Source organism: Misgurnus anguillicaudatus, chromosome 17, assembly GCF_027580225.2.
Source record: "Misgurnus anguillicaudatus chromosome 17, ASM2758022v2, whole genome shotgun sequence".
Lineage (NCBI taxonomy): Eukaryota > Metazoa > Chordata > Actinopteri > Cypriniformes > Cobitidae > Misgurnus > Misgurnus anguillicaudatus.
In genome coordinates this window covers 12,572,962-12,590,677 of record NC_073353.2, presented here as the reverse complement: position 1 = coordinate 12,590,677, position 17,716 = coordinate 12,572,962, and the positions used below count along the sequence as shown (strand labels likewise).

The 17,716-nt window shown below is 37.1% G+C and overlaps 2 protein-coding genes across 4 annotated transcripts; both read left to right on the top strand.

Annotated features, from left to right (window-relative positions):
• Positions 1–285: 285 nt before the first annotated feature.
• abhd13 (abhydrolase domain containing 13) lies at positions 286–3,379 on the top strand. Its single transcript, XM_055215257.2, has 2 exons — positions 286–467; positions 1,412–3,379. Exon 2 carries the CDS (start codon positions 1,458–1,460, stop codon positions 2,469–2,471), a length of 1,014 nt encoding a protein of 337 aa, XP_055071232.1. The 5' UTR covers positions 286–467; positions 1,412–1,457; the 3' UTR covers positions 2,472–3,379.
• Positions 3,380–4,706: 1,327 nt separating this feature from the next.
• On the top strand, positions 4,707–13,040 carry tnfsf13b (TNF superfamily member 13b). 3 transcript variants are annotated; one of them, XM_055215255.2, is made up of 7 exons: positions 4,707–7,078; positions 7,152–7,433; positions 10,106–10,184; positions 10,623–10,679; positions 10,968–11,092; positions 11,201–11,366; positions 12,487–13,040. In XM_055215255.2, exons 2-7 carry the CDS (start codon positions 7,164–7,166, stop codon positions 12,597–12,599), a joined length of 810 nt encoding a protein of 269 aa, XP_055071230.2. In that variant the 5' UTR covers positions 4,707–7,078; positions 7,152–7,163; the 3' UTR covers positions 12,600–13,040. The 3 variants fall into 3 exon arrangements, with proteins under 3 accessions (XP_055071230.2, XP_055071229.2, XP_055071231.2); XM_055215254.2 differs by having other exon boundaries at positions 4,709–7,078; positions 7,149–7,433; XM_055215256.2 differs by having other exon boundaries at positions 6,670–7,078; positions 7,149–7,433; positions 11,216–11,366.
• The last annotated feature ends 4,676 nt before the right edge of the window (positions 13,041–17,716 follow it).

The following is a 17,716-nucleotide window of genomic DNA, read 5'->3' as shown; positions in this document are numbered from 1 at the left end:
CCAATTTTGTATTCCCTTAGACACCACAAACTAAACTACAGCCAAACAGCCACTACAGTTACAACACAGGATAGCCTACTGCAGAACCAGATACTGGTGGTTTTGTTAATACTCCAAATGAGTACATGAAAAAATAAATACCTGCAACGAGCTAACCCAAAAATTTTAGGAAACCAGTGTTACCACGGTAAGTGTCTGTAAAGGGCATTTAAAAAAAATTACATTAAAAAATGATGCAACCTTCTAATCATGATTCATAAACATTGAACTAACCGTAAGCAGATTGGTTCCGCCGTTTCCACCCGGAAGTTCCTAGACGCGACACAAGTGCACAGCAGCATTCAGGCTAGATTTGTTGCTAGCCACAGTGGACCAGCTGAAATTTCACGGGATGCGTGTGTAGATGACAATTTTACCTGCTCGTTACCCCACCTCTCCGAAGATGTGTCGCTAAATAATGCGCTAACGTGAGTAGTTTTATATGCGGTTGTTAGCAGATGTGTTTTTGACTGGGCTAGCAGGTTGATTAGCAGTGCAGTAACTTACATGAAGTCCAGAGGGAAAGCTGCTGTCAAAAACTGTCAGCATCAATCTGTCATCTGTGTGGTTATGATTCGTGTCAGCTGTATTAGAATCTGGGGTGGTTCTCATTTAAGATGTCAACAGCTGACTGAAAATCCAGCACACATTTTGAGCTAAATGCGAGGTCTGTAATGCGGATATGCATTGATCTGTGTAACTAATCCACATGATTTTATTTTTATTCGTACAGTATGTTGTTCAGGAAAACCAGGTGTTTGAACTTTACACGTGCTGCATAAAAACTGATCTGAATTCCAGTGTAATTGTATAACGACTGGTCAAGACTGGACTTGGTCCCTAAATACCCCTAAGGGGTGTAACATAGCTTTCTGTTTTACCATAGATGACCTGACATGAGTCAAATTGTAAATATGTATACAATGTATATACATAATATGCATAATATGTCATATGCATGTATTTGAACATAACAAAGAGTACTGTGATGGTACAGTGATCGTATCATACTTTGGTACTTCAATTTATACCAATGTATGGGTGAGCATAAGAAATGCTATGCCACGCAAGCATATTACTTTACAAATAAGCATAAATACTGCATATTTGTCATCAATAATGTTCATAACAAATGAATGAAATATAAGATAATAGCTTAGGATGGAAGAAATCATGACTTAAAACAGAAAATCTAATAACATCATTTGAATAGTTTCAACTCAAAGCCGTTGAAAAATAGATTATATATGCACATATGTCTGCGTTTTATAAAATCCGGCATTAAAGTGCCAACAAGTTGTGATGGCCATAAGCAACTATGAATGATAATAACACTTATCTACTATCAATCTGACTTGCTGTATTTCCCCAGATTGCATCTACAGTGAGTTTGAGACTCTCTTGTCATCCCGGTCGTCATGGAGAAGCCATGGAGGTTATGGGGGGCACTGGAGGCGTGTTTGCTTACCCTGTGTGCGTGGTCTTGGGGAGCCTGTCGCCTCTCTCTGCTTGCCCTCATTCTGACCTTCCACCTGTATGGGGGCTTCATACTGCTGGGACTCATTTTGGCATCTGTGGCAGGAATCCTGTACAAGTTCCAGGACGTGCTGCTTTACTTTCCCGATCAGCCCTCGTCCTCGCGCCTTTACGTTCCCATGCCGACGGGAATCCCGCACGAGAACGTGTACGTCCGCACTAAGGACGGCGTGCGGCTCAACCTCATCCTGCTCCGTTACACCGGTGAAAACCCTGCTTCCGCCCCAACCATTTTGTATTTCCATGGCAACGCAGGGAACATCGGCCACCGTGTGCCTAACGCCCTACTTATGCTGGTTAACCTAAAATCCAACGTGGTTCTGGTGGACTACAGAGGCTATGGAAAAAGCGACGGAGAGCCTAGCGAGGAGGGACTTTACCAGGACGCCGAGGCCACGTTGGATTACATCATGACCCGGCCGGACATCGACAAGACGAAAGTGGTTCTGTTCGGACGGTCGTTGGGAGGTGCGGTAGCTATCCGTCTGGCTTCGGGCAATCCTCACCGAGTGGCCGCCATCATGGTGGAGAACACTTTCCTGAGCATCCCGCACATGGCGGCCACCCTATTTTCGTTCTTTCCCATGCGCTACCTGCCTCTGTGGTGCTACAAGAACAAGTTCCTGTCCCATAGACATGTGACAGGGTGCCGTATGCCGTCTCTCTTTATCTCGGGCTTATCAGACCAACTCATCCCCCCTGTAATGATGAAACAGCTGTACGAATTGTCTCCGTCTCGGACTAAACGCCTTGGAATCTTTCCGGAGGGTACGCACAATGACACCTGGCAGTGCCAAGGTTATTTCGCAGCTCTGGAGCAGTTTATGAAGGAACTGCTTAAAAACCACGCCAGAGAAGAGACGGCCCAGGGTGCGGTTAATGTCACTATTATATAAAAAAAATAACTGCTATACATCGAAATCCTTTTAGAATGTACAAGTTATGCTTTTTGTTTATTCTCTTTTTCCAACTCCTTATGCTTTTTCTTTTCATTGATCTCACACACAACAAGAATTTATTATTTACTATTTAAATTATGTCCTAAAGGAGGCCACCGAACGTCATTGGGATTTTTGAATGCATCGATTTAATGACTTTTTACTTTTTTGTTATTTACATGCAAATGCAGACACATCGACTAACAAGTGTATACACGATGTCCCCACCAACTGCAACTTTAAAAAATTAAAATTCGATGAATTTGGCTATATGTATACATTGTGTAGATTATTCTGGTAACGCTTTACAGTAAGGTTGTATACTTTAATGCATATGAACAGCAACGGCATTTATCAATCTGGGTTTATTGTTAAAGGGATAGTTTACCCAAAAACGAAAAGTCTGCCATTTATTCACCTTCATGTTGTTACAAACTTGTATAATGAACACTAAGCAAGATGTTTGTATTCAAGCAGGACGCAGGAGCACCATTTACCTCCATAGAAAGGAAAAATAATACTAGTCGGTGGTAAACATTGCTCAAAATATTTCCTTTATGTTTAGCTGAACAAAGATTTTATACAGGTTTGTAAAAACTTGAGGCAGAATTTTCATTTTTTTATTGCCCTGACTCCTTAAATAATAATGTAAACAAAAAATATATGCACATTAGACAAAGTCAATAAATGCTGTATTGTTCATTTAGTTAAGCTGTTATGTATACAGCCACATTGTGAAGTGTTACAATTTTGACTTTTTTGTTTATGTGAAACAGAACCGAGGGCTCAGTAATACTTTAAAATCATTTTTGCCTTTCAAATGCCAGTGAATACAGTCATGGATCAGGGGCAACTGATCCCAATCATCTTCGTCTACCGCATTTCACTCATTCAAGTTTACTGTAGTCGTCTGTCATAGAGATTTATTTCTATCACAGCCTTCTTTTAACAGAAGGTTTAAAATCCACTCAGGAAATCGGCTCATTGTGATTCAATCCCGTGTTTTGTATTTGCATGTCGAGCTGTGTTTGAGAAGTGTAGATGTGGGCTGAAGCACACTGTGAGCGCTGAACAAAAATACCATTGCAAAAAGCCGAAAGTATCTTTTTTCCTCTGTCTCTCAGGCTTTGTGATCTTTTAACAGAACGAGTGAAATCGCACACAACAGCTGCTTGACAGTGATCCAAGCACAGTCCATTTGCACAGGTTGTAAATTAAACTTTTCCCTTATTTAAATGAGGACGCTTATCATCAAATCTCTGCCGATGACCTGTTTTATTTGGATCATGTTGGAATGACTGCCCATTTGTCTCAACAAATTAATTTGTTTTTTTTTTCCCTAAAAGTTAATGGTAAAAATAATGCTGCCATTATTTTAACCTTCCAGCTCACAGAGTAAATTGTAAACAATGATGCTCTTTCCCGAATGATAAATGTTAATAGCGGACAACAACAAAAACTAATTTTATTCTTAACAGTAGCCCTTAAAGGATTAGTCCATTTTCTTAAAAGAAAAATCCAGAGAATTTGCTCACCACCATGTCATTCAGGGTGTTGATGTCTTTCTTTGTTCAGTCGAGAAGAAATTGTGTTTTTTGAGGAAGACATTGCAGGATTGTTCTCATTTTAATGGACTTTAATGGACACCAACACTTAACACTTAACTAAACACGTAACCGTTTTTTTCAACTGAGTTTCAAAGGACTCTACACGATCGCAAGCGAGGCATAAGGGTTTTATCTAGCGAAACGATTGTCATTTTTGACAGGAAAAATGAAGAATATGCACTTTTGGACCACAACTTTTCGTCTAGATCCAGCGCGACCTAACGTAAATGCGTAGTGACGTAGGGAGGTCACGTGTTACATATATAAAACGCACATTTGCGGACCATTTTAAACAATAAACTGACACAAAGACATTTATTAGTATCATTCCACATACAACAGCGTCGGAACGGTCCTCTTTATCCACACTTATAAACACTGGGGCGGAGTTTCGCGTTCATCCTTTGTGACCTCTTGATGTGATGACGTATTGCGTGAGGTCACGCTGACGCTTTCAGGACCGGATCTGGACGAGAAGTTGTGGTTTGAAAGTGTTTGTTGTTTTTGTTGTCAAGGGTGACAGTCGTTTCGCTGGATGATACCCTGGTGCCTCGTTTGGGATCGTTTATAGTCTTTTGAAACTTCGTGTTTAGTTGGGTGTTGAGTGTTGGTGTCCGTTGGAGTCCATTGGAATGGGGGAAGTCCTGGAATGTTTTCATCACAAACGTGGTTTCTTCTGGACTGAACGGGGAGGGACATCAACATTTTGGATGACATATCTGGATTTTTCTTTTAAGAAAATGGACTAATCCTTTAAATCTAATTCGACTTTTCGCATATTAACCCTTCCGTGTCACGTTTGGTCCATGACATGTAAAATTTAATCACTGATGTCAAACCTATAGCACAACATTATCTCCACATTTCAATTTTCGAGAAATCAAATCAGATAAAAGCGTTTGTGTGGAAGTAAGATTTAAACAACTTTAAACAATCATGATTTACTCACCCACAGTTTGCTCCAAACCTGTATACATTTCTTCGTTCTGCTGATTTTATGAAAACATTTTAATAACCAAACAGAGCTGGGGCACCATCCATAGTATTATTTTTAAAGTATATTCGATTGAACTCTCGATTTGAAAGGCATACGTTCTGATCAGTTAATATAATGCATCAGAAATAAAACACAACAAGGAGATCCAGTGAAAGTTTGTCTTTTCCATAGTCAAAGTTTGGTTTTAGTATTAAATGATCCTGAACAGTGGACTTTGCAACCCTGATCCATCATGTAGTGTTGCATCAATGCATATCCAAGTCTGTAATAACTGCATGCTTTAGACGATCAGCACATTTTCTTCAACTCTGGTGCACTTTTACATTTGCGTTTCTTGTAATGTGATGACGGATTTCGAGGCATTTGCATGCAAATATTGATACCAGGGGTTATGTCAGGCTTCCAAAGTCCACCTTTCAAGATTGGGTTGATTAGGACTTTTGGTTTTCAAGGGTGATTGAGAGATTGTTTGTATAGTACGGTACAGTTTGTATAGCACAGTTGTTAAGCTTTAGATGTTATTTATGGGTTTTAGTAAAAAACAGGACAGTTGTATCTAAGCAGTGGGATGCGGGAACCAGCCAATGCAGGGGAAGGCAAATGAGTGTTTTTTAATTATTTAGTAGGGATGCACCGATATATCGGCCTGTTTTCCACTATGTGGCCGATTGCTTAAAAACAGCCAATGATAAAGTGTATAAGAACTCATGCGTTGCGTTTATATTTTGAATTGGGTGCAGTTTGTACGCTGTGCACTTCTAGGATTTCAGAGCATCATAATTTTTATCAATTAAAAAGCAAAACTATCAGTTTCAGTGGATGTCATTCAAAGTAATCAATGTTGGCATAGACATTTTCCATCGATGCATCCCTATACCTTTATATTTTAAAGCTTTCACTTTAAAGGAAATACTTTATCATTGGAATAGTCATTTGAGGAATTATGGGTAATTCTTCCAAATTTAAATACGATATGATTTTCAGTTTCATGTTGTTTCTAAGCCTTTTGTTCAATCACAGTTATGTGCCATGATACTCTATTGAATGTCTGTGTGGTTGAGTGTAACTTTTGGATACTGTATAACATAAACATTGATACAAAGATGCTAAAATATCATGATTTAATGAAAATACTACTTTGGAGTTTGACTGATCAAAATATTCTTGGCATGTTCTGGCCATTCTCTGGGGCTAGTTTGTATGTTCTCATTTCATCTTGTTCATGAACTGAATATATTAAATATAATATCAAGCCCTGCTCATTTGCATTTTTACAGCAGAAGATTTTAAGATCTGAATGTGTCTCATGCTTTTTTCAATACATATGTGTTTTAAACTATGGATTTTCTAGTCGAACCATTTTCTCATGTAAATATAATCAAATCACACTTTCTATTTTCCGTCTGGTGACATGCAATAAAGAAATCAAACCCTTCTGATAACTTGGCCGCCCAGCGTCTGATTTTAAAGTGTCTGCTTCCTCTTTCACCATGGAGACAATGCTTTAAAAAGAGTCTGTGTTTTTATTAGTCATTGTAGTTTATGCTTACATATGCACTGTTGTTTTATAACAGGCAAATATAACACACTTTCATATTCGCTATTCATTGCCATGACATTTTCCGCTTTTTTTGGAGGTGGTGACAAAGCAACTTTCGGTTGCATTGCAGCGCTCGGTACAGTAGGCGTGGAAAGCTTGGCAGGACAGGGAGAACATTGGTGCGAAAACCAAACTGTTCGCTCCAGGCGTAAAGGCAAGACTTGTACTATAAAGATTTATAGTGAAACGTTTGACAGCTAAAGTTTTCTTTTCCCCACATCTACAAATTTAACCGAGACGACATCAGGAACAAGGTTGCTCATGCAGAAGAGCTTTAGTCTGTGGATTATCTCTGATCCAGCATTGTTTTGACACAAAGGTTCACTGCAAGGATCTCAAATGATTGAAGTCATGTTTTGAGGTGAGTTGAAATCGGCTAGTAGAAAATAAACATCAAAGAGGCTGTGCTCATGAATAATCTTCTTTTCTAGAAGTTTGTTTCCATCATGCCTGCTGGAGATATTGGCTCGAGTCGGGGTGAAAGTGGAAGGCTGCCCTGGGTGTTCGTGGTCCTGATTCTTGCCGTCGTCACCTCTTCTTCCCTCTCTGTTCTTTCCCTGTATCATGTTCTGGCTCTGCAGGCCGAGGTGGAGGGTCTGAGAGCCGAAGTGGGCCGAAAGAGAGAGGAACACAGCGGGAAACTAGAAGAACCTGTGGAGGGAGCAGAGAAACTGACCCAGCATCAGAAACAAGAGGAGTGCAAGGACACAATTGAGGTGAGGACAACCTGGAACAAATTGTATTAAATACTTCTGTAAATGTTATTTAAAAGAAACTTGATGATTAGCGAAGACCAAGTTAAGTTGGGTTGTTACAAATATAGCTTTTTGCATGTAAAACTTTTAGGTTTGTGTCTATATGGAAATTGGCTTTTTGAGAAATAAACCTGACCAGAAAATATATACTGGACTCATTATGAAGTAATGCTGAATTAAAGCATGTACTAATCATAAACTAATAAATAGTCATCATTAACTACAAATATGACGCAACACATTAATTCATTGTTAAAGGGGCCATGGCACAAGACTCTTTTTTAAGAGGTCAAATAAATCTTTGGTGTACCCAGAGCACATATGTGAAGTTTTAGCTCAAAATACCATATAAATAATTTATTATAGCATGTTTAAATTGCCACTTTGTAAGTGTGTGCAAAAATTTACAGTTTTGGGTGTGTCCTTTCAAAAGCAAATGAGCGGATGAAATTCAAACACTGATCACAATGATGGTGCTTTGTTGCAATTACAACTCAATTGTGCTTTTCTCTGCACTAAATGGCAGTGCTGTGGTTGGATAGTGGAGATTAAGGGGCGGAATTAACCCCTTCTGACATCACAAGGGGAGCCAAATTTCACTGACCTATTTTTTCATGTGCTTGTAGAGAATGGTTTACCAAAACTAAGTTACTGGGTTGATCTTTTCACATTTTCTAGGTGATAGAAGCACTGGGGACCCAATCATAGCACTTAAACATGGAAAAATATAGATTTTCATGCCATGGCCCCTTTAATACATTAACTAACAACTAAAAACATGTTGGGGCAGTTTCCCGGACAGGTTTTAGTTATATTAGGACGTTTTACAAACAAACCTTACAAAAAACAGTACTGGTGTGCATATTGAGACTAAACAATGGAACTGATATTATTTTAAGATATGCCAGTATAAAATGTTTTTAAAGTAAGGCAGCTCAAACATGCATTTTAGTCTGGGACTAAACCTTGTCTGGTAAACCGCCCCGTAATGTTGTACTTAAAGGGACACTCAATTTTTTTTTGAAAATTGCTCATTTTCGATCTCCCCCAGAGTTAAACGTTTGATTTTTACCGTTTTGGAATCCATTCAGCTGATCTCCTGGTCTGGCGGTACCACTTTTGGCGTGGCTTAGCATAATCCATTGAATCTGATTAGACCATTAGCATCGTGCTTAAAAAAATAACTTAGGAGTTTTGATATTTTTCCTATTTAAAACTTGACTCTTCTGTAGTTACATCGTGTACTAAGACTGAAGCAAAATTAAAAGTTGTGATTTTCACCCTAAAATAGTCCCCTTGGTTACTTCAATGACAGGGGCTGCATGTTACATCATCAAAGTCCTTGATTATTACGCCAGAATGAGAGTATAGTTCCTAACCATATAGGCCTAGAAAATCACAACTTTTAATTTTCTGTCGGTTTTAGTACATGATGTAACTACAGAAGAGTCAAGTTTTAAATAGGAAAAATATTGAAACTCTTTGGTTATTTTTTAGTGTGATGCTAATGGTCTAATCAGATTCAATGGATTATGCTAAGCTATGCTAAATGTGGTACTGCCAGACCCGGAGATCAGCTGAATGGATTCCAAAACGGTAAAAATAAAATGTTTCACTCTAGGGGAGCTGGAAAATTAGCATATTTTCAAAAAATGTGGAGTGTCCCTACTGACTCTTCATTAGTTTATTGTTAGTACATGCATTAACTCAGCATTAGTTCATGCTGAAGTAAAAATAAATGTATGTATGTGGTGGTTTCCCAGACAGGGTTTAGCGTAAGCCAGGACTAGGCATTAGTTTAATTAGAAAATTTGTAAAAAATTTGCTGTAATTATGCATTAACTTTGAACAAACTGTTGCCAGTAAATAACATAAATGTAAAATCTACAGTAAGTTACTGGCAACCAGCTGCCAGTAATGCTGTAATTTCTACAGAATTTTTTTAACAAAACATGTTTTACTAAAAACATTACTTGTGTGCATTTCGAGACAAAACAAAGGGCACTGTTGTATGTTAAGATATGTCAGTGCAGGTTGTGTTCAGTTTGGACACCTCTTACATTTATGTTTGTCTTGGACTAGTGTAATCTCTGTCTGGGAAACCGCCCCTATGATTCATGGACCCTTATTATAAAGTGACTAATAGTTTTTATAAACATACCTTACAAAAAACATTACTGGTGTGCATCTTGAGACGAAACTGAGGCACTGATGTATGTTAAGATCTGTCAGTGCAAGATGTTTTTTTTTAGCTATGACAGCTCAAACATACAATAGTCTGGAGCAAGTCTTAAGCTTTACAAAAAAATGATAACTCAAATACATTCAACACAAATTATTTAAAATATTCAAGTTAACCTCAAATCCAAAGTAAAAATCAAAGGAAAAAGTTATATACTATGAAAAGAAAAAGAAGAAAAAATTATGACCTTCGACAAAATGGTTTTTTTTGGGGGGGGGGGGGGGCAAAGTGGTTGTTCAGTGGCTTCACTTCTATGGCATCACATTTATGTTTAGGTATTTACTGTACCACAAACCAGAGTATATATCAAAATTTGTCTGAACTGGTCTAAGCTGTTATATTCAGCAGGTCTCTATGTTTGAAATCAGTCACTTTTTGTGTGTTTTTCAAGTGTCTACAGCAAACTATGATGGATGATACCACACCAAACCACAATGAAATGACAAAAAGAAGTCTTGGTCAACTGTCAGGCAAGCCCACATCTCTATTATTTCTCTCGTCATCTTATCATTAAAGTTCTCCATCTGTTTCGTGCAGACACATTTTGCCTACAGTAGATGTTTGTTCAAGCATTTGGATAGATGCAGCTTCTCCACTTTACTCTAGATGTGGGTTTTTTACTGTTTGCTAAGAGCGACGGTGTGGGACACAAAGTCTCCTTGATGGTGCAAGATTAAAACCACTTTATTTAAAAACATGCGCATTGTGCAATAGTTCACCAATACCCATTTACATATCCTCTTCCTTTATGAGTCACCGCATGCAAAACCTGATTAGATTATTATTAAAGCTGTCAAAGCACCACTGCTAGCAATGCACAGCTGTGATGTTTTTTATTATTCACAAATGCATGTAAAACTTAATCACTGTACATCATTTGCCTGTTCAAATATAAACTCTTTCCGCAGAAATTCAGCCGTGCTTACAGTTGATGGGGGACAATAAGAAAAAAACCTTCCAGAAGGGTAATGGAGGAGTTATACATTTCTAGTGTTTTAGTTTTAAAGGTCAACAAACAGAGCATTTATGTGTCAATGGCATCTTTTGAGGTAATGCTGTAATAAAGAGAAAACCAGACTGTTTGCTTAACACCACAATAATAACTGATAAAACTCACGGCTGTGGTTATCAAACCTTGTGTTGTTTCTGGCACCTGCGTACATACAGTACTACTGAGTAACTAAAGTTTATGGTTAAGTTCCCTGATCATTTCAGTACAATGTATGTGGCAGATTTTATTTGTTTTTGGTCAGAGCTTGCTTTAGAAATGTCCACAGCGGTCCCATGGCAGACGGGAATAAAGCGTGGCTCCGCCCTGGAGGAAGACCAGGGCACCATTTTAGTCAAAGAGGAAGGATTCTTCTTCATCTATAGTCAGGTACATCAATTGTATTAAAGTATCACACATGCTTGAGGCTTCTTTGACCTTGCAAGTAAACTTTGTGACATCCCCACAGTGCTATGTTTTCTTCCTCAAAACTTGAAGCTCTCCTTTTCCCAGGTGTACTACGTAGACCCCATGTTCGCCATGGGCCACATTGTGATTCGTATAAAGAAGAACGTTGTAGGCGATGAGAGTCAACACGTGGTTCTGTTTCGATGCATTCAGAGCACAAATCAAGTCCACTATTACAACACCTGCTACACTGGAGGTCAGTATATATAGATAGATAGATAGATAGATAGATAGATAGATAGATAGATAGATAGATAGATAGATAGATAGATAGATAGATAGATAGATAGATAGATAGATAGATAGATAGATAGATAGATAGATAGATGGGTGATTCTCACGAAAACTTGGTTTTAAAAATGTCAAGCATGAAAATGTAAAAATTGCTTAAATTTACTTTTTTCCCACCAGACATTGAAAAACAAAGTCTGGAGTAAATGGGAACATTAATTTAAAAACTTTTACTTATCATTTAACACTTTTTGTAACATAATTTAAAAAAATTGTCCTAAAAAATCTCATTACCGCAACAGTCAGAAAACATCAACACTGACATATTTTCAAAATGACATGACAAACCTGAAAGAACATAATTTGGAGATTCTGCACATGCATTTAAAATCAAAGTATTATGCTTCTATTAATTAAATTAACATTTAATAAGCATCTGTTGCGGTAATGATAATCAAAATGTCGTCTAAGCATTCTGACAAGACAATATTTCAAATTAACTGTAAAAAAATGATCTTACCTGGTAGCCATCTTGAAGTAACTGGTCCATGTGCTTGGTCACTCAAAATCAAACTTTATTAAAATTCTGTATGTGTGCTTAAACTGTTCTCAAAAAGTGTTGCGGAGGATGAGAACATCAGGCATGGACACATCATTTTCCTAATTTTTCTTCATTATTATTATACATGAATATTCAGTAAATATTTTTTCTGTCATCTAAAGTAGTCTAGCAAAACATCCATTTATTTTTTTTCTTAATATTTTTGTGTTCATTTGATTAAATTACAACAGAACGCATGTTCAAACACAGCCGGACACATTGCGGTAATGAGAATTTCAGCAGAAAATGAGATAAAATGTACAATTATAAATTCTTATGTTGAAATCACACATTGTGCAAGGTAGAACACAGTATTGTGTTAATTCTGATGCTTTTTAATGTTACTATATTACACATTTTAAAGCTAAAATCATTAGTGCCGTGGTGTTTCAATGGTTTCGTGAGAATACCCAGATAGTGTATAAATAAAAAGATACATATACTTACAAATACAAATAAATATAACTGACTGTGTAATGTGCAGGTGTAGTGAAGCTGGACTCTGGGGACAAACTGGAGCTTCTGATACCTCGTTCCCGAGCAAATATTTCTCTGGATGGGGATTCCACTTTCTTTGGAGCGATTAAACTGGCCTGAGTATAGGGCAAGACTTTGGGACACTGCGGTCTGGACATGACTTCATGCATGTACATACAAGAGCTGTTTAGTAATCTGAAACTGACGGAAAATGGAATTTTTAACACCAGCTACTGTTCACAACCCATTGGCACTTTCACCGGGTGCTAGTGACGGGAACGGATGTGTGATGAGAGCAGGTTCTGTTTTTTCCGCTTGTTTTGTTTATGCAGAGTGTTTACCGCACATGACTCATGGCTCAGTTCATATATAATACAAATGTACTTGATTTACACATATAATACATTTTACACAATATATTAGTGCATTCAATTTCAAATCTTAAAAATCTAATCCCGTACTGAATATTCCATTACACTTGGAAGCACGTGTTGTTGCGTTGTAAGTGGCATTTTTGACTTTGGTATTTTTACTTTTCTTTGTTATTTTGTCAGTATTGTTTTTTTATATATAAAAAAATATATATAAGTACAATAAATTTTTTATTATTATGTGCCTATTGGTTAATGTGCAGTTAATGCTTTCAAAGCACTTTACATTTTTCAGCAGAAAGCTTTAGTATCATTTAGCACCATTTCAGTTTAAGATGTACTTGTCATCATTCGACCAGCAGATGGCGACGTTATCACGTTGTAGAGCCACACTGTGTCTGCGTGCACTGTGACGTCATAGTAAAAGCATTTCTTTGTGTTACTGTATGTATGTGCTTGAGGTCACTCACATAAATAGCCTGTCTCTTTAATTGAAGGAGGCAATTTGCTTACAATTTTCTGAGCAGATGTTGTGAAGGAATTAGCTGGCATAATACATCAAAACACAATGTATTGTACCAACAGAAGTGTTGTGTCTTTTGTTAGAAATAGAAAAGATTGCTCTGATTAGCAAGTGATGCATTTTCTGTTTCATATAATCTGCTATTAGAAGATGCTTTAATTTGTTTTTGGGGCACTGACAAAATAAAGATGATAATTGTTATGAACCTATAGGCTAGGTAAAGTTTTAAATTGTGTATAGGGTTTTGATTTGTTTTGTGGTGTGCACTTACAGACCACTAGACAGCAGCACAGTCATTTGAAACACCCAAATAAAAAGGGGATAAACGAATGGGATTTTAACCTTTTATTATTATTATTAATTTAATCTTTAAATTCATATATAAATTCATCTTATAGTGTCATTTATATTGTAGTTAGTCAATTTGCCATAGATTTGTAATGTATTTTCTTGTTTGTATTTTAATGCTTTTTTGCCAGGGGACTATGAAAAATAGCTTTTGGCTAATTCTGGCTTTTTTAACCATGTTTGTACATGTGTTTTATGAAATTGCGCTGTCCCCTTTTAAATAAACCATTAAATCAAATTAAATATATAGAGAGTGGATGATGTTACTTTTTTAAAGTAATGCCCTGTTTCTTTCCTTACAGCTCACTATAACTTACAATACTGGTAAAAATGTAAATTAAATCATTTTAAATAAAAGTGTCTGCCAAATGCATAAATGACAATATATTCATATATTTAAAATGGTCCAAATATGTATAATTTAGGTACAAATGTATAGCTTTGAGGCAATATTATGCACTCGTTATGCACAAAAGATGTACTTTTTGAAAAAATACATACCCAAGTGACAGCATTTGTAACATTTTTCTGACTGTGTACCTCGAAATGCACTATAAGTCAATTTGAATATAAGCACCTGCCAAATGCATATGTAAATGTATTATATCAATACTGCTGAACTAGCTCATATTTTCATATTGAATCTAAAAAATATGTGTAAAGTGTAAAACAAGTGTGCGAAAAGTAAATGCTGCACCTCTAAAAAAACATTTCTGTCACACTTAAACCCTTAAAAGTCTCCATTCAATTGTGCTTGCTTAGCAATTTCCGGGGCAGGACCTTCTTATTGATTTAGATCCTTCAGCAACGTTCAAATCAAAGACGGTCCACTGAGAAAAGAACATCAAGCCTGCCAAAATCTCAGTGAAAATTGACCAAATCCTTCAATAGCTCACCCGGTGAGAGACTTGTAGCTTACGGAGCCCGAGGAAGAGATGGCTTCTTGAAATTGTCTCTCATGCTGAGGTATCGACTTGGCAGCACGGAGGGAGCGGCCAATTTCAGAGATCAGATCAGTCAAACACACTTCAAGTCTATCGAAAAGCTCAATGAAGATCGATGAACTCGGTTCAGCAATGCCTCTTGCTCCGGTTCTTTTGATTATTTTTCAAAAAGGGCTCGCTCGACTTTTTAAAAATGTTTCTATATTGATTTTGCCTTCAAAAATGTGACTTCTGTTTAAAAAGAGTGTGATTGTGCTATAACTCATAAGCTGTATGCTAAACATTTTAGAGGTCTCATGCTATTAAGTTGATCTCCGTGCATGGCAAGACTCCAGACGGGAAGTCTTTTATGTGCTTGGTTATGTTGAGTTCAGTGGTTCACAAGAAGACTTTGAGGATGACAATAATGGAGGGTTCAGGGTAATAACAGGCATTTTTGTAGAGTTATGATAAAGGTAGCAGGCTTTTTTCATAGTCTTCTATTAGTTTTCCTGGTGTGATAAATGGAAAAAGAGAAATACAAATGGAACGTGCAGCATGAAGAAATCACTCACTTAGGAATAATTGCTTTTGGGTTTGCACATTTCCTTTTTGATGTTTGACATTATAATGTAGGATTTAATTTATTTTAAATAAAACCAGAACTGTAAAATGATTTTAAGATATTTTTATTTAACTTGCTCAACACAGGTTCAAAAATATTCATGTCTAACCTCAATGAATGATTTATTTTGAGGATGTAGAATTAATGATGTGTGCGCAAACCAGATATGGCCACTAGGGGCGCACTGCACAGAAATTATAACATGTATTGCATGTTTTGTTTTTTCTCTCCTCCAGTAAAAAATGAATGAGGGATTGAAGTCTTTTGGCATTGATTTTGTGTTTATACATGACATTACAATTTATCAGCCTAAACACCTTCTAGTTTGAAGCAATATACTTTAAAATCAGTCAAAGTAAAAAAAAATCAGTTCCCAGTAAGACTGCTATGAATTAAACATAAGTCATGTGTTTTAACAAATCTCTTTTTGGTTTAATCCTCACTGAAGCTAAATATTTAAACGTGTTTAAACATTAAGTGTAAACTTGAAACATGAACTCCTCAGAGTTTATGGGGAGTTTTAAGGATACTGCAGACACTGTCTGTTTTAACTGTTTTGTTGCTTACCATCATTTGTACTACTTTAGTTTAAATCTCATCCAGGTTTCTCATTTCTCAGCGTTTCCGATGTTCCCATGTGCTCATGGTCTTGCAGGTGAGGAAGAAAGAAATTATTGAGAAGATTAAATGGTAATGTAGATGGTGTTTTGCATCACTATCAAATGGATCCTGAGTATTCTTACGCTGTTTTGCAAACATTTCTTTGATCAAATCAAAACATTTTTATGCATTTGACAGCTGCATTTATCCAAAGTGACCTGCAGTACATTCAAGGTATGCATTTTATCATGTGTGTTGATCTGATCAGTCAAGAAGTGTACATTGCCAAGATATGTTACAGTATTTAGGGTTTGTTTCATTCAGAAGTGATCATCACTATACATGTTGATGAATCCACTAAATGAATCATGCACGATATGACCAGGATTATGGTAAGAGTTTGTGTTGACTTCAGTCCTGTATAAGGAACAGGATATATTTAGATTAATATCATTACTTTTTCCCTACAACTGATAACTGGTCAATAGCTATCCATGGTGGCCTGCCTACATCTTGAGATGCTGTAATATATCCTGCAGAGGACAAGTGGATTTTGAGAATTGATGGATGGATCATTATTTGTCTTGTTTAAATGAATCCCTCATTATCAATTCTTGACTTGTCTCGGCAGGACACTGATAGAACAGCATCTGAAAAATAAACGGAGTATTGATGAATATCAATCATGTGACCTTTTACGTCATTCCAGTTGCCTGCCGCCATCTTGAGTACCTACCGAGTACCAGTAGACTACTGACAAGCATTGGCTAGCTTGCTACGATTTACGGATTTCTTATCTTTTACTGTCTATGATTCTTATGGATAAGGGAAATGGCTATGAAAGACAACATTTCGTACCTCAACTGTCATAAAAAGAAACGTTACTTTAAAAATATATCTTGGTTAGGGTGTGATGCCTACTCGATCCCTGATGCGTTCTTCCAGCCGCTGTCCGAACTACCACTATTTTTACAATACTAAGAAGGCACGACACAACATGAAACTTTGCTCGAAGTATCACCTGGATCTCTACACATGAACGCGAGCATTGAGAACATTGTTTGTGTACACAGAGTTTACTAAAAAGAAGGTTTTAAACAACTGACTTTGGTTGTTTTGGCATCCGCTCGCCATCTTTGCCAGACTTAAAGAATCGATCTCCGAATGTGAATGAATTAATCTCATATGAGGCTCCTTTCTCAACTAGAAGGTCAATATTGTTTTTCACTTGCGACAAAACAACAAATTATCGGTGCATTTATATGAAACTATGCTTTAGGAGCCATCCATCTTTACTCTACTCCCTCCTTACGTCGCATTCGGAGATCGCTACATCTTGACTGGCAAGATGACGGCGAGCGGACACCAAAAACAACCAAAGTCAGTTGTTCAAAACCTTCTTTTTATTAAACTCTGTGTACACAAACAATGTTCCCAATGTTCGAGTTCATGTGTAGAGACACAGGTGATACTTTGAGAAAAGTTTCATGTTCTGTCGAGCCTTCTTAGTGTTGTAAAAATAGCGATTTTGATGCTCACAACATATTGAAGGCATTGCTTCTAGTTCTTTTGCGACCACTTCAGGTACTAAAAATGGCGAAAGACAAGTTTGAGATGTGAGTGACGTCAGCTGATATTCATAAATACAAGAAGAACATTAGCAGACAACTTCAGACCGGATAGGCGCCAAAGTCAGCAGCTCTGGTATGTATGCAGTGCAGATCCAGTACACAGTAATCTGCGGTGTGATTTGGGTGTGTTAAAGGGATAGTTCGGCCAAAAATTATATTAAACCTATGATTTAGGTACATCATTTTTCAGATAAACACATTTTCAGTTATTTTAGA